General features: G+C 40.1%; 2 protein-coding genes across 2 annotated transcripts; one reads left to right on the top strand and one right to left on the bottom strand.

Annotated features, from left to right (window-relative positions):
* Nucleotides 1-406: 406 nt before the first annotated feature.
* psmc2 (proteasome 26S subunit, ATPase 2) lies at nucleotides 407-4,867 on the top strand. Its single transcript, XM_062443337.1, has 12 exons — nucleotides 407-546; nucleotides 847-884; nucleotides 995-1,076; nucleotides 1,193-1,292; nucleotides 2,191-2,322; nucleotides 2,414-2,486; nucleotides 2,659-2,754; nucleotides 2,849-3,013; nucleotides 3,100-3,187; nucleotides 3,547-3,749; nucleotides 3,835-3,931; nucleotides 4,571-4,867. Exons 1-12 carry the CDS (start codon nucleotides 477-479, stop codon nucleotides 4,726-4,728), a joined length of 1,302 nt encoding a protein of 433 aa, XP_062299321.1. The 5' UTR covers nucleotides 407-476; the 3' UTR covers nucleotides 4,729-4,867.
* A 102-nt stretch (nucleotides 4,868-4,969) lies between these two features.
* Nucleotides 4,970-21,791, bottom strand: slc26a5 (solute carrier family 26 member 5). The gene is made up of 17 exons (XM_062443338.1): nucleotides 21,534-21,791; nucleotides 18,921-19,051; nucleotides 18,552-18,662; nucleotides 14,251-14,429; nucleotides 13,855-14,019; nucleotides 13,518-13,753; nucleotides 13,134-13,281; nucleotides 11,352-11,465; nucleotides 11,089-11,166; nucleotides 10,823-10,918; nucleotides 9,369-9,475; nucleotides 9,208-9,277; nucleotides 9,004-9,096; nucleotides 7,864-7,968; nucleotides 7,155-7,364; nucleotides 6,979-7,033; nucleotides 4,970-5,943 (listed from the first exon to the last, which is right to left on the bottom strand). Exons 1-17 carry the CDS (start codon nucleotides 21,728-21,730, stop codon nucleotides 5,810-5,812), a joined length of 2,229 nt encoding a protein of 742 aa, XP_062299322.1. The 5' UTR covers nucleotides 21,731-21,791; the 3' UTR covers nucleotides 4,970-5,809.
* Between the last annotated feature and the right edge of the window lie 1,763 nt (nucleotides 21,792-23,554).

Below are 23,554 nucleotides of genomic sequence, written 5' to 3'. Positions count from 1 at the left end.
TCTGCCTCTGATTGGCTAAGTAGTCGCCCCCTTCGTTGAGTCCGGTTGGTTAGTTTTAGGCATGAGGAGTGAGATTGGTTAGAATATCGAGATAAGCCAATCAGAAGCAGAGTAGGGCGGGTCAACATTTTACCGTCCTAGGAAATGAAATATCGCGATAGAGAACACTAACCACTCCGTGTTGCAATGTGCCGGTGGCTTCTCGATACTTTAGTTCCGACTTAAACATATATTTTAATGCGTGACTCTTAGCAGAAAACACATTTTTAAAAATACAACATTCAATTTGTTCTTATTTTTTTGGAATTATAATAAATGTATTGTACATGTAAAGAGAAATATTTTTAACGGTGGTACATCCTGAATTAAGCTCCGACGGTTATTTCCAGTTACGCGGCGCACAGCGGCGGAAACGCAAAGCTGCTGTGTAATTGTGCTGTTTAGACTTCGTGAGGAGCAGTTTACACAGCTTCAATATGCCGGATTATTTAGGAGACGACCAAAGAAAGACAAAGGAGGAGGAAAAAGATGACGGACCTATCAGAGGTACGTCGAAAAAACTATTCCTTAAAAAAAACCACTCTAAATATCCTTTGCTGAACAGGAGAGTCATTATTAGCAGCTGAGCTAACGTTAGCTCGGCTCGGTAAAACTAAATGCTGTGATTTTATACTCGCCAATTAAACTTATAATTCCAATAAAGCATAACAAGTCATGTCGTTGTTTGTGGCTTTAAAACTTGACATTAAAGCAGCAGCCGTGTTTAGAATGCACATGTATGAAATGGTAGCTAGCGGCCCGCTGAAAGACTGCTAACTCATTGACGTGTTTTCATGTTGAACACAGCTTTGGATGAAGGAGACATCGCTCTGCTGAAAACTTATGTGAGTATAATGTTAGAAAAGCTGTACTTTAATAATATGCGTGTGTTAAAACTGTGATATTGAATTAGGATTATCATTATTAATTTCACGTCTCGTTAATGTGTAATCAGGGTCAGAGCACCTACTCCAGACAGATCAAACAGGTCGAAGATGACATCCAGCAGCTGCTCAAGAAGATCAATGAGCTGACAGGTGAGTGATTTACACACAACAATATGTTTTTGGTATTACCACGTTTCCTCAGTAAGTTACACAGCTGTCTGGAGATGATTTGACGGAGTGTTGTTTGTGTTGTGTGGCTCTGATAGGCATTAAGGAGTCAGACACTGGCCTGGCCCCACCAGCTCTCTGGGATCTGGCTGCTGACAAACAGACTCTGCAGAGTGAACAGCCTCTGCAGGTGGCAAGGTAAGGCAAACAGGGTGATAGTGACACAATGAAACACTGAGCTGTTGTGGCTTAAATGCTAATGATTAGATAATATAGTCATTATTAATGGTGCTTTTTTGACAACAATCAAAGTGGTAGAGCTTCTGAGAAAACACAAGTCATTTTTAATGTGAACATGATAGACAAGGAGGCTGACACTGTTCATTTCACTCACCACCCAGAAAAAGACTAAACTGAAATCTACTTTACCTTGTTACATAAATCTCAGGAACATTCACATGTGTATAATCTCAGGATCTTCTGCACATTGCACATTTATATATTGCAGATTTATTTACACAGAGATCCAGTTTACTATATGTAGTATTCTATTTATTTGATCCTATTTTGTTTCATTTATTGTTGATTCTATTTAAAACACTTTCATTAAAACGCGGCAACTTTTTCCCACTGTGCTGCTGTGTCAATTTTAATTTCTCCCAAGAGGGATCAACAAAGATACATCTTATCTTATCTAATCTTAAAACATCCGACTATTTTCAATATCAATTTAATCTGTCGATTGTTTTCTTGATTAATTGATTAGTTGTTGAAAAAAATAATGAACAATCTTAATCACCGTCCCCCAAAGCCTGAGATGCAACCTAAAATGTCTTGTTTTGGCCTGATCAACAGTCTAAGAACATTATAATGAAGTTCCAGACAGTACCCAGTCGTATTATAATATCATTATTATATTATACACTGTCTTCCTTTCCAATACTTTCTATTTGTCTTTGAAGCTACTGAATATTTGCATTAGAATAATAATTCAAAATGAACTTTATTGTAGAAATTATTATAATGATTATTTTTGGTGGAGTTATGAATGTTTTTCCACAGTATATTTAAGCAGTTTATTGATTCCTCTCAACAGATGCACAAAGATCATCAATGCAGACTCAGAGGACCCCAAATACATCATCAACGTCAAACAGTTCGCCAAGTTCGTGGTGGACCTGAGCGACCAGGTGGCCCCCACTGACATCGAGGAGGGCATGAGAGTCGGGTGAGGCACAATTAAGATTTAAATGTATTTAAAAGAGTGTCTGATAAATATCGGCTTTAAAACTCTACATATGTCTCTTCTGTTGTTCCAGCGTGGACAGAAACAAGTACCAGATCCACATTCCTCTGCCTCCCAAAATTGATCCAACTGTCACCATGATGCAGGTATGAACACAGCAGGAGAGTCTCCGTATTTATTCTCTATAATTCTCTGTAATTTATAATAATAATAATAAGAAGAAGAAGAAAATGGGCAAATGGGGATATAGTTTACAGGACTTTCACTTCAAATACATGAAAAATTGCAGCTGGAGTAATGACTGTTCTTGTGTTGTAGGTGGAGGAGAAGCCTGATGTGACCTACAGTGATGTCGGTGGATGTAAAGAGCAGATTGAGAAGCTGAGAGAAGTGGTGGAGACCCCTCTGCTCCATGTGAGTCCTCATCAGCTTTCTAGTCACATCAACTCAGCCGTCACACTCCCGTTCTTTAGCGTTAATCACACTCTCCTCCGATTTCTCTCACCAGCCCGAGAGGTTCGTCAATCTGGGTATCGAGCCACCGAAAGGCGTGCTGCTGTTCGGGCCACCCGGCACCGGAAAGACTCTGTGCGCCCGAGCCGTAGCCAACCGCACAGATGCCTGCTTCATCAGAGTCATCGGATCTGAGCTGGTGCAGAAATACGTGGGAGAGGTGAGTGTCCAGAAGAGAGGAACAGTTTTAAACCTAAATACTGATGAATGTCAAGACTGACTTTCCCTTCCTGTGCGTGTCTCCAGGGAGCCAGGATGGTGCGTGAGCTGTTTGAGATGGCCAGGACTAAGAAGGCCTGTCTCATCTTCTTTGATGAAATTGACGCCATCGGAGGTACAAACTCTTCTCATGGTCCCACTCTGTTATCATTTACAGTCATCTACATCAAACGGTTTTAATTCAGATATTTCTTTAGATCATTTGTGATTTCGGCACCAGATTGATCATGTAACATACCAGTTTGTATACTTTCAGCTAGTTTTTGATGCTCCATTTCTTCTATTTGTACAGTTTTTCTGCTATCCTCAAATGTTAATGTTACCTCTAAAATGCTGAGTCATAACACTAAACAGCATCGTGGTAAATCCTCATAACACGTCCCATGAGACTAGATTTTTAGACAAGAGGATCAGTTTTGGACAATGTGTCGCCTGCCCTTAACTCGTCCCTTTTTTGTTTCTTGAACCTACCAGGCGCTCGTTTCGATGATGGCGCTGGCGGAGACAATGAGGTCCAGAGAACCATGTTGGAGCTCATCAACCAGCTGGACGGCTTCGACCCTCGAGGCAACATCAAAGTGCTGATGGCCACCAACAGACCAGACACACTGGACCCGGCCCTGATGAGACCCGGGCGTCTGGACAGGAAGATCGAGTTCAGCCTGCCCGATCTGGAGGTGAGCGCCTCGTGTCTTCGTTGGAGCTCAAGTCTGCTTGTAATCACATCTTCTTTCCTCACACGTGTTTGTTCATGTGTTTCAGGGTCGCACACACATCTTCAAGATCCACGCCCGCTCTATGAGTGTGGAGAGAGACATTCGCTTCGAGCTGCTGGCTCGTCTTTGTCCCAACAGCACCGGTAAGACTCACAACAGCATTCATGTCACCTGGGCTCTAAAGACACACTTTCTCTGTGTTTGACCTCTCCCACATCTGCCATCTCATGTTTTTTGGAGGATTTTTTAACTTAAAATGGCCTCTTTATACATTAGTTTACTTCTCTTCGAGGCTCATTGGAACATTTATAAGCTTTTAATGACGTTTATGTTACTTCTTCAGTTGCTTCTAATGCTGCTGTTAACTGATTCCCAGTCTGTTCACATTGACCTTCAGTGTTTTTTCACTGCTGTAACACTGTTTGGCCACATGGGGGCAGTGTAACAACATTCTGTCACTGCCCAGTAAAAACCATGTGTCTCCAATGTGTCCCCCCAATTTTCTTTAACCTTTTAGTAAAGAAGGGTTACGTGTTCCTTTTATTGGTTGCAAAACTTACCATACAAACTATTTTAAAACTTGTTGGATTATCTGAAACTCATGAATCATTAATGTCTTGGAAACACTGTGCACAATGGTGCCTGTTTGTTTGTAATGAAATAGATCTGAATGTGTTGTAGCATTAAATGGTGAATCAGGAGATGTTCAGGTTTTAGCTCATGACCACCTACCCGAGAGCCGTTTTTTGACCAGAATCTTATGTCACGTGTTTTCCCGTCAGGTGCCGAGATCCGCAGCGTGTGCACGGAGGCGGGCATGTTCGCCATCAGAGCTCGCAGGAAGATCGCCACAGAGAAAGACTTCCTGGAGGCTGTCAACAAGGTCATCAAGTCCTACGCCAAGTTCAGCGCCACCCCCAGATACATGACCTACAACTAAAAGTGTGTGTGTGTGAGAGTGTGTGTGTCTCCTCTTTGGCTTTTACTTTACAAAGAAGCGGAGTCAAAACAAACAAACCATATTGTCCTTTTTTGCTGTCATCTGTTCACTTAAAAATAAAGTTTATTCCAGATCGGAAGTCTCAGTCCATATTTGAATATGTTTTAAAGGCATCCTGTGTTATTCAGTAACAGCACAACTAAAACTTTTCCAAACAAAAAAGAAAAAACACCAAGCACACTAACAATGTCTTTTGACAGATTGTACAATAATACATTAGTGTTGCACTCAGACAGCAATGCAAATGTAGCCACTATGGTAACAACACACACGCACACACACAACACTGCAGCTTGACCAGTGATGGTGGTTTTTTGCAAGTTTAAATACATAATTCCACAAAAAAATACATCTGAAAATGTGACACTCATCCATCAGAACATCTCAGTACCCACAAACAATAAAGAAATATATCTCAGTATGTATAATAAAGTAACCGTAATAATCTCAGTAACCAGCATGATTAAACAGAGGCAGCTTCAAATAAGTCTCCACCACTAACTGAACTCTTCCAGAAATCACTGTAATGTGATTGATTGGAGAAGAGCAGCAGCAGTGGTTCACTTTAAAACCGTCTTCTCCTGACTACAACAGTGGAAACACTTAAAAGAACTACAAAAATACATTAAAAGTGCAACTCTACAACAGTTCCCTCCCAGCATGTACTGCCACAGAGGATGCACACTTAGAATAAGGCTGTAGGAATGTCAGCTGGAAACTCAATCCTGAATTTCTTATAGGATAAAAAGCCTCTTCTGTTACTACTTTGGGCACTTAAAATTTTAACAAACTTAGCTTCTGGAGTGTTTTATGAGAGGGAAAAACATCCAGCACAGCTATAAACACTCCTCTATTCAATATGAATGATTGCTCAGTTCATCTCCACTGTGCTGGTGGATCGCTCGTGGAGACGGGATCGCCGCTCCTCCGGTTCCGGTGCAGCCTCTTCCACCCCCCCAAAAACCTGCTGCGTAGGTCGGGACGAGTGACCCGTCATTCCCCCTGCCACCGTCAGCTGGTTTCATTGGTTGTGGCATCTGGTGGGCGGGGAGTGTTGGCAGTACAGCATGGCGTCGTGGACGGTGGGGAACATCATCTCTGGGGTCATGATCCCCGTGAAGAACTTTAAGGTGTCCAGCTCAGACACAAGGATTCCTGGTGGATCAAAGCGGAGACGCAAGACCAGTCAGAGTGGAAACAAACTGCTTATTTTACACCAGTATTCCCACTAAGTACATTCCTATTCATATTTGTAATACAATCAATTCAAACTGTACGAAACTGCTGTGGAGAAGCTGGAAAGCCTTGCTAATGGTAATAAAGACAACTTATCAATATTAATAGTAAAATCATGTCAATTTGAATACATTAACAGATCAATTCATGTAGAAATGACATGCAACAGAGGCTTATTAGGAACTAATACAGTCCAATACAAAAGCCCTGCTATAAATCCCACCTACTTTATTTTTTTGTTTGTTGTTTTTTGCTTTTAAGGGGTGTTGAATAGTAACATTCAATATATTGTAAGTACCGAGATATGTTTCGTTTATATATTCACCCACACTGGTAGAAATGAGGTGGATTTTTTTTTTATTGGAAATACTTTTCTTACACAGTTTGGACAAAAACTAAACATTTAAAACCTTCATAAATATATTTATTGCAAGTCTGTTAGATTAGTTTAGCTAGGTTCGTCTAACACACTGGCAACTAAATGTGTATTTGGACAATCAAAGAAACTAACAAAACCTTTCTTGATCGGCCATGTAATCTTCATTACCTTGCTTTTATGATGCCATTAAGCAACTTTAAGCTTGTGCATGAAGAAATGAAGTAAACGTGAAAGAAGCTAAGTGTTCCCACATTACAGTAACCGGTTTTATCAATCCAGCCAAGCAGGATAAACCTGCTTTTATTGTCCACAAACACACTGACTGTAGTTTGTTCTGAGGTAATCCCACATACACTACAGCAAGGTGTACTGAACTGTGGGTGTAAATATTTGTGACCAGTTTTTACATTTCTATCTTATGTCGGAACAGGAAGTTTGGAACTGAGTGCACAGACAGTGTACAGAAGTTGGAAATTATTGAGTATCTCTCTTCATGTGATTTTCATGTGAGCTTTTCATGCAAGAAAAAACAGAGTGAAGCACAAATAGAGCGACGAGTCATCATAATTACTTACTGCTGCAGCCGGCTATGACCACTCGAACATCCACTGCAGCGTACTCCTTGATGACCTGCAGGGACAAACACTGACTTACTGACTGCTAAAAATCACATCAAGTTCTACAACCGATATATTTTACGTCGTTACATTAATGGTGACAAAAAAACTCCACTTAAAAAAAAGGAAAGAACCTGTTTGATGGCTTTGGCTCCGACGGAGTCGATGAAGGTGGCGGACGTCCAGTCCAGGATGATGGAGTGAACGGAGCCAAGAGGTACGAAGAAGACCACCTCCTCTGAGTCGGACTCGTTGTGTCTGTCCGCCAGCTGGCCGTTCCTCTGCTCCTCCTCCGCCATGTGGTCATAGGACAAAACCTCATGAGTCACACCCTCCTTCATGCCCTGAAACCAATCAAACAGAATTTATTGACAGCACATTACTTAAAACATGTGTCAATTATGGTGTATTTCTTTATACTACCATTGGGGGGCGCCATAATCAGAACAAATTCAACATAGAGGCTTCAAATAAATGTAAACTTTGTGCATTTATATTTAGCAAACATCTAAAAAATTAAAATGATTTTTTTCACTTCATAAACACTACATATGAAGAATAGTAATCATGGATTTGAGTCTTGTAAATTTCTCTAATGCATACACCAATTCTCTCAATCAGTGACCTCTCATTGATTGAGTTGCACAATTTAGTCTGAGTGACGTCGACATACTCAATAACATTTCTCTATCCCGCCAGCTTTTACACAATCCTCTACATGAGTGACGCACACATGGAGCATGCTGTATGTTTACACTGTCAACAAAAGCTGACAAGCGTGCAACAAGCCACCAGGAGGAGGATAAGGTCAGAATAGGCAATACAGGGTGATAGCACACTCACATCAATACGGATCTTCGGTGGAGACTTCTGACTGCCGTTTTCCTTCTGCTTCTGTTTTTTCCGGGCTTTGCGGGAAGCCTGTAAGCGTTCGGGGTTTACACCCGTCTGTAAAGAAGTGGACACGTCAGAGGAAGCTCCTAAAATACAGCTAAAAAACACCAGAGCTACACTTCCTTTCTCCCTCACTTACAGGTTTTGCTGTGGATAGTTAGAAATGTGTATTATGTTACGTGTGACTGGCTTGACCGTGGATGTAGCTGCTGTAACCATGTAACTTCCTGTGAAGGATCAATAAAATATCAATCTATCTAGGCTTCCAAATTGAACCTAATCTGTCTTTCTATTGCCACATTTTTGCTGTATTTCAATCCAGAATTATTCTTGAAAAGACCCCGTAGTCTAGTCTTAGGGTCAATCATGTGACTTATCATTTACAAATGATTAAAACTCATAATGTCAACTCTGGTACTGTTCTGTATGTATCGGTGCAAAGGTTTTAGGCTCTACAGATGTTCAGAAAGCTTTCGCACTTCATTTGTAGTGCCTAAAATCTTTACACAGTAATGCATAATCACTGTAAGTCTGCTGTTCAGTCTGTGCATGGGTTATCTTGACTCCTTTTACAGTGTGTCACACCTATAGATCAAGGTTAAAATTCACATTCTTCTTTATTATTCTATTAATCTTAAACAGAATCACTATTACACATTTTTACTGCTGCTACTCCAAAAAACTTGATCAGATTTTAGAAATGTAAAGCATTTCTTCATGTGCCTGGGAAATACCACATGCATAAGTCATCATAAGCATTTCACAATAAGCCTAATTTCACACTTTTTTTTCTTCAATTGATGTCACATAAGTCACAAGTCACTTCAGTTGACATTTATAATTACAAACCACAAAAAACTGCGACTCTGCTGGAAAACATTGTGAAGAACACTTGATGTGTGATTTATATCTATAACAGTTCATCTGCCTTTAAATCGTTTCAACATACAAATTGAGAATTTTATATCTGTGTAACAGTTATGACGTTTGTTTATTCTCAACTGACCTATGTAAATTAGTGACCAAGTGTTTCTAATTATCTCCGTCTACATACACACACACACACACACACACAGTGGGCAGGATTACCTTCTCCTTGAGGGCGTTCACATAGAGGTCACTGTTAGCAAAGTAGATTGAAGAGTTGGAGTGGAAAATCTTAATCCTCTCACATTCAACCGCCTGGGAACAAAACAAATCACAGACATGCAACAGCGTTCAGTCCGACAGCTCTCGGTGGGAAATATATACCCCGAGTTTATCCTCCAGTGTTTTCTCTCCTCTCAGACTCACCTCTTCGTACTCGTCCACATCGCAGTACATACCCGTGCCGGGAACATAGCCCAGGACGGAGCTTTTAGGGCTGCGAGACGGAGAGAAAAGATTCAGAATGAGTCGAATACTTTTTACTTTTATTCTGGTCAATAAAACACACACTCAGGCTGGAAACCAACCTCTGTGTTCTGTAGATGACTGTCAGTATGGCGAATGTGACGGCCACCAGCAGGCCGTAATCCAGCCCCAACAGCACCGACGCTATGAAAGCTACCAGCCAGATGGCCTGAGGGAGAAAAGAGAAGAAACACAAATATGTTGATACGGACGACTACATCCGATGGAGAACACACACAGCTTCATCCTCTTATTTTATCTGATAGGGAAAAAACAAACACACACTGACAATATCACAAGCGTGTGGCGGAAGCTGTCTCTCATCACCTTCGGTAAAAACACATTTTAATCACAGACTGTTTAAATTTACGTGGTTCTCAATCCAAGGTAAACTGTGTTGTTGGGTCTAAATTGAGCGATGGGGAACAGAACAATGATTAGATTAAATGTACCATCAGATTCCTTCTAATGTTTGTTTTGCGTCACAATCGAACTGTTTCACACACACACACGTACAAAAAGAGTTCAAGTACAACACAACAGATGCAGATAGAGGCACGCAGCCTAGGAAACACAAAAGGTCAGATTTTCCTGTTTGTGTTGTAAAGTTACTCAACACAAAATAAACCTGTGACTATTTCTGCCAATCTTGAAGTAGACCAGAGATGTTGGAACATAATAGGATCTATCAGTGGGCCCCTTACAAGAAGCACTCCTTCAAACAGACTAAGCTGCACATTACGAGTGATTTAAGAGAATTTGTGGCATTCATCAAATTTCTAATGGTTAGAATTTTCTATGGAGGTGCAAATGAAATTCATGTGTATCTCACACAAGTCATGAAAATACTTTCTCAGGGCAAAAAAAACATGAATCTGAGCAGAAATCATACTGCGTTAACACTTACCAGAATTTAAAATGTAAATACAGAAATGACAATTAAATTAAAGCTCCTACATGTCAGTATTAGTTGTACATAGTTGTGCCTGAGGAGTTCTCTATCTAGTATGATGTGTTGCAGCTGACAGTGTAACATCACCTACTGTAGTCACAGCTACAGCTCTCCTCTAATGTCACATCTTGACCACTTCAAAGATGTCTTTTTTAGCGTAAAAGTGTTCACTCTCTATTTTTGTCGCAGCGCTGCTCTGACCACACATCGTTGACAGCTGGATTCTTTCTGTTTCAGCTCCTCTAATACGACTACTGACGCTGTTAAATGTGCCTGCTGATGAAGAAGCTTCCACTCTTCTGTAACATTTTTGTGAACGAACACTTGCACAGAAGCACATATCACACCAGGCTACCAGTGTCACAGAGAATTGACTTGTTCATATATATATCTATATATATAGATATATATATTTAGGAGAAGAATACAAAGAAGATCACACAGACGGTAAAGAAATGAGCTCTGAAATACCATGAGGCTGCTTAACCTGTGTAATGTTATCAGGCTGTTGTTGAAGACAGCCAAAAAGTCAAAAATGTCATGTGTTTGATATGATGGACTGACCAGTTCGATCTTGCTGGTCCTCCACAGAGTAGGTATGTCTCTGAACTGTTTAAACATCCCCAGCAGGTTGACCATGATGATGGCTGCCAGCGCAGTCTGAGAAACAGAACGAGAAGAGACAATAACAATACAACAATACACTGCCTCATTGGGTGTAACGTGACGCATTAAGTAATAAAACATTGGACTGATTAGTGTGTCGGTGGAGCTGTCCGCCGCTGTTTGTTCCTACAAATTGAAGAGATGATAAATGTGCATGTACCCACCTGAGGGAGCGGCTGGAAGACAAACCCGATGGCCACCACCACCAGCAGCACCACCAGAGACGCCAGCAGTCCTGCAATCTGAACACACACACACACACACACACACACACACACACACACACACACACACACACACACAGAGAACAATCACTGTATCATTATCTTTATGGTTTTACAACACCGATTTAATCAAGTCAGATAGTGTGGGTGTAGCTGTAGTGGAAATATATATATGTGTGTGTGTGTGTTCGTGTGTGTATTACCTGTGTTTTCCCTCCAGTGCTCTCTTGCACCAGGCTCCTCGACATGGAGCAGGTGATGGCGAACGTTTTGAAGAAAGAGCTGATGAAATTGCACAGGCCGAGGGCGATCAGCTCCTGAAAGCACATCGACACAAAGGAAGTTCGATCTCGAAAAGTTTCAAATCAACTTTGAGGAATAAAAATGTGAATCTGAGCTTGTTAGGCAGCAAAAAATGGTCTTAAACAACTACAGGAAATGAACCCAAAACCCTACAGTTTGTGGGTGAAAGGAGACACATGTGGGCAGACCAGTGTGTCACACATCAACATGTGATTTTCTATACCTTATCAGATACTGTGACATACACACTGCCCCTGCTTTCAACCCTGCTTTTTAAATCTACGCGTGACCCGTGTTTACATGCTCCAGTTTGCTTCTCGTCGGACGCCGTGAACCGAAACAAACCGAATGCCGAGATACGTCAAGGTCAGCTGCTTCCACTGTGTCCCAGATCAAACAACACGCTCGGTATTCGCTTTAGATGCACTCCAGCAACCAGGTTACTACAGGGGGTAACCAGAGAACTCCCTTTACATGCAATGGCGGTAACCTGGTTACTGTAAATCAGGCATGTCCAAACTATTCCATAAAGGGCCGTGTGCCTGAAGACTGAAGACTGAGATCAGTTGATTAAATGAGTCGAGCCTGGTGTGCTCCTGCTTGGTTGGAATGAAAACCTGCAGCCACATGACCCTTTATGGAATAGTTTGGACATCCCTGCTGTAAATCTACTTACATGTGCAGCAGGTCAGATTACTCATGTACTCCTGACCTTTATTTTGAAAGCATTACTTACTTATTTTGACTGTTTTAGTGATAAAATACTTTTTCAGCTGTATCTTTGTCAGGGAAGACGGAAGCTACTCAAGTAGACATAATAATACGGCAGTGTTTTCCTCACAGTGCAAAGGTTTATATTTGGGAATTTTTTCGCCTGTATTTGTCAGTACATGGCATAAAAGCCAACAGGAAACAAGGAGAGGAAGAGAGAGAAATGACATGCAGCAAAGGTCCCTTGCTGGAGTCGAACCAGGGACGCTGCCATTATGTGGAATGCACTGTAACCCCTTGGCTATCAAAGCGCTCCATGTGTCTAACTTTTAATCATCAAATAGTCAGCAGTGGACTTATTTAGACCTATAGACTTTCAGTTCAGGTTTTCTCCTGGTGCCTCATTATTCAAACCATGCATAGAACAGGTTCTTCAGTAAATGTGTGCGTTGTTACCCTATAAATGTTCTGTGCTACGTCAAACTCTGAGAACCAGAAACACCACAGTTATAAACAGAAAGCCTGATAAACCAAACTATTTAATTTGAACAATTGAGTATTAATGCTTACTTACTTATTAAAATGTGAATTTCATTGAGCCACAGGTGCTTATGGTGTATTACTAACAAATAGTGGCATTAATGGAAGGCTTTCACTCTGCCTTTTCATTAAGATTAGTTAATAATCTATCCATTATTATTACATGGTTGACAATGGAGTTGGTTTGTGTGTAATTTAGAATCACATTACCATGATTACGCCAGTCTACATTAGATTTGAAGTGTAGAAATGAGTGTGCATTGATAAATGTATCAACAGGAGTAATCAAGCAGAGGAAATCATGTTTGTCTAATCCTCCAGCTCGATTACAGAAAATAAAAGAATCATTTTACTGGAAAATCTGACACCGATAATCTGAGTTCAACGTTCTCAGTTTCCGCTCTGCTACTCCTCCAGATATCCTGACTCACCTGGTTGCCGTCCACGCTGTAGTTGTGCTTCAGGGCAAAAGTTTTGGCCAGAGACATGCCCATCGAGAATCCGACAATGGCTACAGTGAAGGAGTCTGTGATCAAATTTGGTAATAAAGAGAACTCTGGCACAGAAGGAGGGAGAAGCCTGAGAACACAGTAAAAAAAACAAGAAAAACATTCAACCTGGAGCATCAATATTTTTTAAGCTCGGAATTATTCTGAGTTGTTACTGATGTTGGGACAAAAGAGTCTGGAACCACTAAACTAATACAGTAAAAAAAAGTTGCAAAGTACATCAGTGCTTCCTCTTTGTAAAACCCTTCTCGTAACCTCTTTATATTCCAGAAATCCCAGTAACAAAATAACAACGTCCCAACGTACCCTGTTGGTATCTTCCCGACCACATCCACGCTGTAGCTGTCCGATAGCGACAAGCCGTACGAGACGCCCGTCGAAACGATGACCACGATAATCTCTCCGGGAATCGGGATGGGCAGTTTCTTCTTGAAGCGCTCGTTGAGGTCTTTGATGATGTACAGAAAGACGAGACACACCAGGCCCAGGATGAGGGTGGTGATGTTGGTGCTGGTGATGTCACTGAATACCGCGTTGACGCTCTTGAGACGAGAGAGGTCAGACAGTGTTTATATGCTTAAAAAACCCAGACCTACAACTCGATACTGAACTGCAAACACAAAAAAACGGTATTAAAACTCACGTATATGGCGGAGAGAGGCCCACTGAAACGCTGTGTTTTAACACCCAGCAGGTATTTTAGCTGCGAGACGACGACGTGCACGGCCGCTGCTGTGGTGAAGCCTCGCACCAGGGGCTCTGTGAGGTAGATCGCCACAAAGCCGAACCTGAGAAGACCAAATATGAACTAAAAAGGAAAAGCGAGAAATAAGAAGATGTAAGGATACAATAACAGAGATTGAAGTCCTGCTGCTCTGGGTAAACAGAGGTTCTCTGAGCGTGAGAAAATAACCAGAACGAGGCCCGAGGTGTATCACTTTACTGTGATGATCTCCTCTGTGGGACTTTTTGGAGCTCAACAGCTACATCCAGCTACTTTGGTTGAGCGTGTGGTTGGTTGAGTGTCGTGGAGGCTCACCTGGATGATTCCCACCAGGGTTGTGAGCACCACGGCCACCTGGACCCTCCTAGCGTCACGTGCCTCCACGTCCAGGATGGTAGACACGTTAGAGCCGTTGGCGGGGAGCAAGAACATCGAGTCCGGGGCTTCCCTCACCGCGACGCCCCCTATCATCAGACTTATTACTGCGAAGGTGCCTGCAGATAACACGCACATAAACTGTTAAACTTCACTGTTCATAGTGGTTTCATATTAGTATCTTGGCTAGCTAGAAACCACAATAGCTGTCTTGCATAAATGTGTCACTTCCTGATGCTGCATTCTATAGTGACTACACCCTATCATGTCATATCAAGTATCCCTTTAAGGCAATCTCGCCCAATCTTGAAGCCGCCCAATTATTCCCTCTCGCTTTCTGCCAGAAGTTCAGGGATCTCCGTGGCAACACACTATCAGACAATATATTGGTCCTTCCTGTTGTTCAAATAAGATCAACTCTTTTGTTTAAAAAGATTGAGCAGTACCCCTTTGTCAGACTGACTCAAAGGTTGCAGCTGACATATGCAATTATTTGGAGCCCTTTCTTGGAAAGGAAGGACCTGGATGGGTGAGATGGAGAAGGGAGGGGAGGTCATTTAAGTTTAACAGTCCTACTGTTCAAAAACATCTCTTAATCTGGATCACTGTGTAACTTCTTGAGATTGTTAATTAAGTGGAGTTGGACAGACGGCTGGCAGTTTGAGATCATTGTAGCATTCTTGGTGCTGACCATGGAGAGCTAAAAGTACACTGAGTCACTTAAAGACCAGCCAATTTAGAACAGTATGAACAAAGTGAATAACATGAGGAATCGCTTTCCTTGAAATATTGTCAATGGTTGATGGACAAAAAGATGGAACCAAATTATATCCCATCATGTGAGAGAGAAAGAACAGGAACTAAGCAGTTAGTGTCGGTAGTGCTTTTTAGCATGAGTATCATTGCAGACCATAAGGTTTTATAGGATGGGAAGGGTTCGCTCAGACATCCTAAAATCTATTAAATATGCCCCAAACAGCATAATGCATCATCTTTACTGCTTTTAAAAAACTTTTGTCCTAATATTTATGGAAAGATCGATTAAGTTATAATCATTATATTTTAGCAATTGAAAATTCCCTGATGAAGACATTATAGTATTACAACTGTGTTTTACTATATTGACAATCATTATAATCAGTTACGCAGATGACACGCAGATGTACATTTCACTCGTGCCTCATTATCCCAAAATGGATGAGTAACAACTTCCTGAAACTAAATGAGGACAAAACGGAAATACTTTTTATTTAATCTGGCTTTTAAATAGTGTCATTTTAATTCATTTTTTACCAAATGTCTACTTTTATTTGATTATTTGCTCTTGTTTTATTGTATTGTATTTCTTTTCACTGTAAAGCAATTTGAGCTACATCCATTGTTTTAAAGGTGCTCTATACATAACGCTTATTATAAGTAGTAGTATTATTAGTAGTAGCAATAATAGTAGTAGCAGTAAGGAGGCTCACAGGAGGGTTATGGTTAGGGATTTATAGTTCTAACACTTCCATTTGCTAACGACTACATTACAGTTTATTATTAACCATGTATTAAAAGTTTATATACTGATTATGAATGGTAAATATGGTGACTTGATTACAAACACATACATTACAATTCTGAAAAAATATATACATAAATATACACATGATATACAGGTCTGTAAAGTTAAGTGGAAATAGGAATACACTGAAATTTACAACCAAATTTTGTAAAATTCCTGCATTTTATATTTAAAACTGTGCTCAGTATTTTAGTGCAAACTCATTACTAGTGATATCAGATTCTTTTCAATGAATATATTTTACACATTAACAAAAATTCTGTTAAATATCACTTTTTGCTCTTCAACTAATATATTTTTAACCTATTTTGTCTATTTTTTGTCTTCTAACAAACCTAGCACACCTTGTTATTAAAGCACAGCTAGATTTCAATCTATAGGATATACAGGGCAGGGAGATGAAGCTTGGCTTTGCATTGAAACATTATTCCAGATGTCTAATCTTGATCAGTCACACAGACACACACTCTCTTATCAGTGCTGTCCTTCACTACAGAAAAATGCAACGGAGCAACACCAAACCAAACACCACCATCCTTCTTCAAACATCATTATGTCTGAATCATGGAGGAACTTCACCTCAGCCCAGCTGACTTCCAGCTGAATGGGATGGTGATGTCCGGCGTAACTGTGGAATCGTGCACTTTAGAGAGAGTGTGTGTGTGTGTGTGTGTGTGTGTGTGTGTGTGTGTGTGTGTGTGTGTGTGTGCACCATTAAAGTGAAAAGGTCAGTCTTGCCCAATCTTGAACCGCAGCCCAGTTACTCAGTTACTCTGGGTCGCTCAGAGAGCGAGGGGGAGTTAAGGGATCATCATTTTCACACTAACTTACAATCAAGCTCATTTTTTGGCAAAAGGGGGAAGCCAACTCCTTCCTGTTCTTCACTTCACATCAGCTCTTTTGTTTTAAAAAGGTTGAGCAGTCTTGGTTTATCGTACACGTTACACTCAAAAGGTTACCACTGATATATGAGTTGACTTGGAGCTGGAGGGGTGAGGACAGGGGGTGATTGGGGTGGTCGCTACTGACGTCAGCTGATATCAGCAGTTATCACATGAGAGTAAACATTTCCTGCACGTGCTATCTAAAATCTTACATCTTTCATCTCACTATCTGATTTGGGAAGCATTAGAAAGTTAATTGAGAGGACAGCGAGACTGTGTGTGTGTGCATGTCTGTGTGTGTGCCTGTGCGTGTGAGTGACAGAGACAGTTGGCAGTTTGAACTCAGTGTGCTTGGCGCTGACTGTGGGGAGCATCCTGGCTGTGTGAAAAGGTCAGTGCTGACTTACAGAAAAGTAGTCTTCATACATTAATTACCAACAAACGTGTGATCGAGGAAACTACGAAGTATTCTGCTAAAGTTTGCTAGTGTTTATCTGTGTCTAAATCCCTGCTGGATTTTAGGAACCCCTTTCTTGAAACATTTCAGGTCTCTATGATAGCTGTTTTAATGTTTTCCCAAAGTCTATTTTCCATTTTCTATTTGAAGCACATTTTTGTCATCAGAAAGAGTGTGTAATCATGTGGTGGAAGACTAAAATTTCAACAATTCAATAAGAAAGTATTCAAAATGTAATCATACATAAAATGAAATGAATGTATATAACTTAAGTTGTAAATGGAAATAAAGAAAGTGATTCAAAAGAGTAGTTAGACATGAGCTTGAAGAAGTCAAACTTTTTTCTTTTTTTTTTTTAAGTCTTAAAATGCCAATTTGCTGCTGGTTTAAGGCCCAATGACACGTTTACATTTTTTCCAGCTTCCGTTTACTTTTTCCCAGATTCTGTTTTCCGTTTTCTTTTTTCTGAATTCTGTGTTTTTTGATTCAAGCACATTTTTTGTAATCAGAAAGAGTAATCATGTGGTGGATGACTACAATTTAAGACCCAATGAAACATGTTTTGATTTTTTCCAGATTTCGTTTACTTTTCCTCAGATTCCGTTTTCCATTTACTTTTTTCTGAATTCTGATTTAGAGTTCCGGTTTTCCGAGTCATTTTTTGTTTGTGCGTAGATCGTGGTGAGGGTGGGGGATGGGAAGGGGAGGGGGTGTAATGTTATGTTTTGTTTCTTAGTATGTAAAGGACTTTGTGTTACATTACTATACAAGTATACTAGACTATGCATTACTACAGTCTTATCAATCCAGGTCTTTTTCAGTACCCTCACTGGTTCTTTTTCATTATCAAATAATAGTTTTTTGGGGCTTTTTTTTTATCATTTTAAAAAAGAATTCAGAATCCAGAACAGGATTACAGTTGATTTATATTTTCAATATAACTGAATATTGTTTCCAGAGCAGCAACAGTAAAGTCACTATATGAACGAAGAATGAAGAACACAGACATCAGTCACTGTCAGTCCTTTTCTGTCCTCTGTCCTCTCTCTCTGCTGCTGCTTTGGGAGTTCACTGCTGTCTCTGCCAACAGAGAAGTCCACAGGAATTTGCCACTGTGGAGACGTTCACCCTAGTTCCCTTCTCTTCATTTCGTTTAGGTGTTGCATTTAAGTTTTATAACAGTCAGGAAAACCCAGATTTTTATAAACTGCATCAACATTTTGTCTAATTGCGCGACATACAGCATTTTACAGTTGATTCCATTTTTATTATAAAATTCTGCAATTCCATCCGTATTTTCCGCAATGAGAACAAGGAGCTCTAAGTTTATTCTCACCTACGGATATGTGTCTGGATGTGCCAAAGAAGGTGTAGAGCAGGACGGGGTAGAACGAGGAGTACAGACCATAAACTGGAGGCACGGCAGCCAGCATAGCGTAGGCTAGACCTGCGGGCCAGAAGGCAGGGAGAGAGGGAGAGGTGCAAATAAACCAAACAGTCAGAGAAGCCAAATGATTGCATCAGAGCTTATAGAGATACCATAACAAAGACAGTGTGAAGTGGAAAGCAGCCCCACGGGAGCTGGCAGCTGGCTATTCACACTGTTTAACCCTTATGTCACTCCAGATGAACAACTTAGCCTGTGGCTACTGTATAAACCCAGCGGCACTGCTGCTGCTGCTGCTGGGATAGTGGGGGTGCTGACCTTGAGGGAGCTGCACGACTCCTGTGCTGAGACCTGAGACCACATCTTGAAACAGGTACTGCTTGACCGGATACGCCGGCAACCACGTGAGAATAGGCAGGAAGCTCAGAACCGCCGCCTTGGCTGAACACCTAAGAAAATGAGACAAAATTTCAAACATTTTTCTAGTATGTGGTTCCATTTTGGCTTTCAGCTATAATCCATGGACACAAAAGAGATGCTTCTGATCAGATGAACTTTGATATGACACACCTGACTCCTAATCACCTGTTAACACATAAAGTTGGCACATCCTTACGGGTAAGCGCTGATAAGACATGCAGTATTTCTTTATTCTAACATCCTTCCAAAAACTGTCACCACGTCTAAGAAGGAAGGTTAAAAAAAATATAACTATAAAACGGATTAATCACGTCAATGTCGGACATGCAGGTTATTTTTTACTACCATGTACTATCATTATATGACTCAATGACAGTGATTCAGTCTGAAGTCACACGTCTTGGTCTTATCTTAGATTCAGATTTAAGCTTCAGGTCTCACATTAACAAGGTGATGAAAACATTGTTTTTTCACCTTAGAAACATAAAGCTAAAGTGCGACAATTCTTATACCACAACACTGATTCATGCCTTTATCTCAAACCGACTCGATTACCGTAATACACTTTTTACTGGAAAAAAAAAAAGAACACTGAGAGGCTCTGACTTTAAGGTCTTCCTCCTTACGTACAAATCCCTTAATTATTAATTTCAATTACTTAATCAAAGTAATGTAACTTATTATATTTGATTACTTTTTGATGACTTTTCTCATTTTCTAACAAATGTTTTACTACTGTTTAAAAACAGGCAGCATTTCATTACTTGAAAGTAGTCTTCATGTTATAGAGCAGTGGTCACCAACCCTGTACCTGGAGAGCTACTACCCTGCAGGTTTTAAGGGTATCTCTCCACTCTAACACACCTGAGTGTAATTATTAACTCATTATCAAGCCCTAACTAGCTTCAGTTGCTTGATAACAAGTTAATTATTAGAATTAGAGTGGGGAGGTACCTAAAACATGTAGGACAGTAGCTCTCCAGGAACAGGGTTGGTGACCACTGCATTAGATCATTTTCACATCATGCACAGGGAGACTACTTGAGATCGTTTTTGTCTGTTTGTATATTGGGAGGGAAATATGAATTAATTATCTGCACACACCTGCAATAAAAGAGACTGTCTGTGTGTATACTTTGGTGTGTGAGGATAATATAATACCTTTGATGTATAGAAGTGTGTGGTTGGAAAATTGAAGTAGACCAAATTCATCTCATTTAATTTCTAGAAGGAATTCTAATAATATTAAAAGGTTATATGTATTTCTTACTGTCTGCACTTTAACCTCATCAGTCATGGTGTTATTTTACATATGAACATAAAGCCAGCTTTCTCACCGGCTGTTCAAATTCACACTAGAGCCAGAGGATGGAAAAATACATGTTATCTTATCTTATGAAAAGCTATTAGAGGGTTGAATGTTTAAAACAGGTTTATTCAAAGCAGCTTCACTCCAAATAAGGAGTTTCACCTTCATTGTTAATAGTTAATATTCATGTTAGTCAAAAAGTGGAGGTTTCTTCACAACAGTTTATAGTCTTTTTTTCTACTTTATTTTGTTATTTTATTGTTATTATTATTATTTTTAGCATTCTATAAGTTTTATCTTCTTGTCGATTTCATTCAGGTTTCTAGCTTTAGTTTAACTGTTATTAAACTTTAGCGCTTTTATTTCATTTTACTTTTTGGTATTTTTGATCTATTTTTAACCCAGTTTCTTTACTCTAACTTTCAATGAACTTTCTCTTATTTTTTTCCTCTTATTTGTCTTATTTTATTTTATTATTCTTAACATTTTTATCATCCTTATTTTCTCTTGCGTGCATTGGTTTTTCTTTTTAATTTGGTCTTTGATTTTATTCCTTTTCTTTATGTTGTCACTTGTTCTGTTTTATTATCAACTGTGAAGCACTTTGAACTACATTAAACTGTATGAAATCTGAGCCAGTTCAGATGTTTTGGAATTAACGAGATTGTCTTTGTCATTCCTTACGCACTTGCATACATAAAGAAAACTAAATTACATTTCCCCTAATAGCACATCCAAGGACAAAACAACTAAATAGATTAATATAGATTAATTAATGGCCTGAGACAGCCATGATATAAAGATTTTTTCATGCATGCATTAGGACTGCAACTACTCTTTAGTAACTGTGTCCATTAATTTATCCTTCCTTTTATTAATTAATAGTGTATAAAAGTAGTCATGAATATCTAGGACTATTTCCCTGAAGGCAAGCTAGAATTATAAACTCATTAACTGTGCTACAAAGGGTCGTGTGTCTGCAGGTTTTAGCTCCAACCAATCAAGAGGACACAATTCGACCAATCAACTGTCTGAAGACTGAGATCAGTTGATTAAAGAGTCAAGCCTGGTGTGCTACTGCTTGGTTGGAATAAAAACCTGCAGCCACATGATGAACCCTTTATGGAATAGTCTGGACATCCCTGACCTACACAGATTTAATGATTTAATGCACAGGAGCTGCTTCTCTCCTCTACTCTCACCTGAATTTCTGTGCCAGCCTCTGTCTGAAGGTGATGGAGCTCTCCTTGCGGTGGAGCAGCTGCGATCGGATGAAGGCTTCATCGTAAACCGGACGCTCTATCTTGTACATCAGCTGCGTGTCTGCCTGCTCCGGTGCTGCCGCAGCTGCTCCTTCTTCCTCTTCTTGCCTCACATCAGAGGCAGGGAGAGCGGACATATTGAGTCAGACGTTTTGATTATCTCTCTCTCTGTGTCGTCTGTGTCATTCTTCAGTCCAATGAATCTCCACTCCTTTCAAAACAGCTCCGACTTCTAATCTGTCTGCGCTTCCTCTTTCTGCTCAGGAAGACAAGAGGAGACAAGACGCATATTATTCCAAGTCAAACTGGTTTTTGGAGGGGTATTTTTTGGCAAGAATGATGATAGATGGCAGGCGTGTGTGTGTGTGTGTTTGTTCATTTTTGTGCAGATAAGAGGCTCTGCTGCTACCTTTTGAATACATGTAATATCAGATTTTTGCCACATTGTTGGGCTTTGGCCAGTTTATACAGCTCCATAAGTTCCACTAAATGTACTCTAACGCTGGGAGAAAGTATGCTGTAAAAGATTACATGGTGAAAAGGTTTGTTTGTACAGCCAGCAGAGGACACACACCTTCTATTACATGAGAACCTTTCTCTCAAAAGTCCTGCAAATACCTGCCTTTATGTTTCAATATCTATGGAATCAAAAAACAAATACATATGCAAATTCTTTTTTTCTTAATTGCAGTCACTGTAAAGTACATTTTGCCTCATTAACTCAATAGATCTGACAGCTGTATTATATTTAGCAGAGACTCAGAAACCCACTACAGCTCATATACTGGAATATTATTTGTGGTAGATTCATTAAACATAACTTTTATTTGTCCTTGTGTGACTTAGGGTCACAGGATTGTGTAATAACGCTGCACCCAGATGCTTTTATCTTTTAATGATGCAAATCTCCATACAAATGTGTAACTAGTCAAATGGCCAACAAGAACCGGACACTGTTGACCTTTTAAAGCTATTGTGTGTATGTTATATTTACTTATGTTTTTTTTTTTGGGGGGGGGGTCTTGATGTTTACATTGTATCTTTTTTATATGGACCCTAGGTGGAAACTTAAATTGACTAATAAGTAGCTGACACTGGTGAGCTATTAAGGCTCCTGTGTGTGTTTTAGGATATATTCACTTATGTTTTGGGGTTTTTCCTTCAAGTTTAAATTGTATCTTTTTTATATGGACCCTTGGTGTAAACTTGAATTAACTAATAAAAAGCTGACTATGTTCACCTTTTAAGTCTCCTGCGTGTGTTTTAGGTTATATTCACTCATGTTTTTGGGGTTTTTCTTGATGTTTAAATTGTATCTTTTTTTATACGGACCCTTGGTGTAAACTTGACTAATTTGAATATTAACTGTCGCCAGAGATGATGTAACAGACTCAGGCGCCTTTTAACAAACATATTGTCGTGTTTTTAGCTTTAGCTTCTTTACATAACTTAAATAAGGTTTTTTTTTATTGCTGTAACTCACACTCGACTCATCCCTGTTGAATCTCCTCTCTGACGCACAGACACTAAAGAGCTTCCCGTTTCCTCCTTAAGTGTTAGCTAGCTAACACCATAATAACAGAGGACTTACGGTGACTTAAATATGGTTGAAATATGGTTTAAACAATGATTTTCAGGTGGGGTTACACAGCAGGTACTAGCCAGTATCAGAGGAAACCCACCTCGCTGTGACAGTAGAGGTTACACTTCAGGATGTAAGCTAACATAAAGATGCTATTAAAGACAGACTCTTACCTTCCTGTAAGGATGCTGCAGGCTGAAGGCAGCATGAAAGTGATGAATATGACCTCTTCAGTTGAAGTTTAACCAGGGGAACGTCCTCCGCCGATAGTAGACAGCAGCCACTCCAGAGCTGCTCTGTGCGGGACAGATGGGTTACTATGTAGTCAAAACTCTGCTCCACCTTCCGGTCTGGAAAGAGGGGCGTTGATCCTCGCGCA

This window comes from Scomber scombrus, chromosome 22 (assembly GCF_963691925.1).
Source record: "Scomber scombrus chromosome 22, fScoSco1.1, whole genome shotgun sequence".
In the NCBI taxonomy this organism is placed as follows: domain Eukaryota; kingdom Metazoa; phylum Chordata; class Actinopteri; order Scombriformes; family Scombridae; genus Scomber; species Scomber scombrus.
The sequence above is the reverse complement of the archived record's forward strand: the minus strand, read 5'-3'. Positions and strand labels throughout refer to the sequence as shown.

What these genes read in the sequence shown, in the direction of transcription:
- psmc2 (XM_062443337.1), top strand. Translation starts at nt 477, where the DNA reads ATGCCGGATTATTTAGGAGACGACCAAAGAAAGACAAAGGAGGAGGAA. An exon ending in AGATGACGGACCTATCAGAG is followed by an intron (nt 547 to 846) that starts GTACGTCGAAAA and finishes TGTTGAACACAG; the next exon opens with CTTTGGATGAAGGAGACATC. An exon ending in CAGCCTCTGCAGGTGGCAAG is followed by an intron (nt 1,293 to 2,190) that starts GTAAGGCAAACA and finishes TCCTCTCAACAG; the next exon opens with ATGCACAAAGATCATCAATG.
- slc26a5 (XM_062443338.1), bottom strand. Translation starts at nt 21,730, where the DNA reads ATGTCCGCTCTCCCTGCCTCTGATGTGAGGCAAGAAGAGGAAGAAGGA. An exon ending in TCTTCCAGCCGCTCCCTCAG is followed by an intron (nt 10,919 to 11,088) that starts GTGGGTACATGC and finishes TCTGTTTCTCAG; the next exon opens with ACTGCGCTGGCAGCCATCAT. An exon ending in ATGTGGACGAGTACGAAGAG is followed by an intron (nt 9,097 to 9,207) that starts GTGAGTCTGAGA and finishes TTTTGTTCCCAG; the next exon opens with GCGGTTGAATGTGAGAGGAT.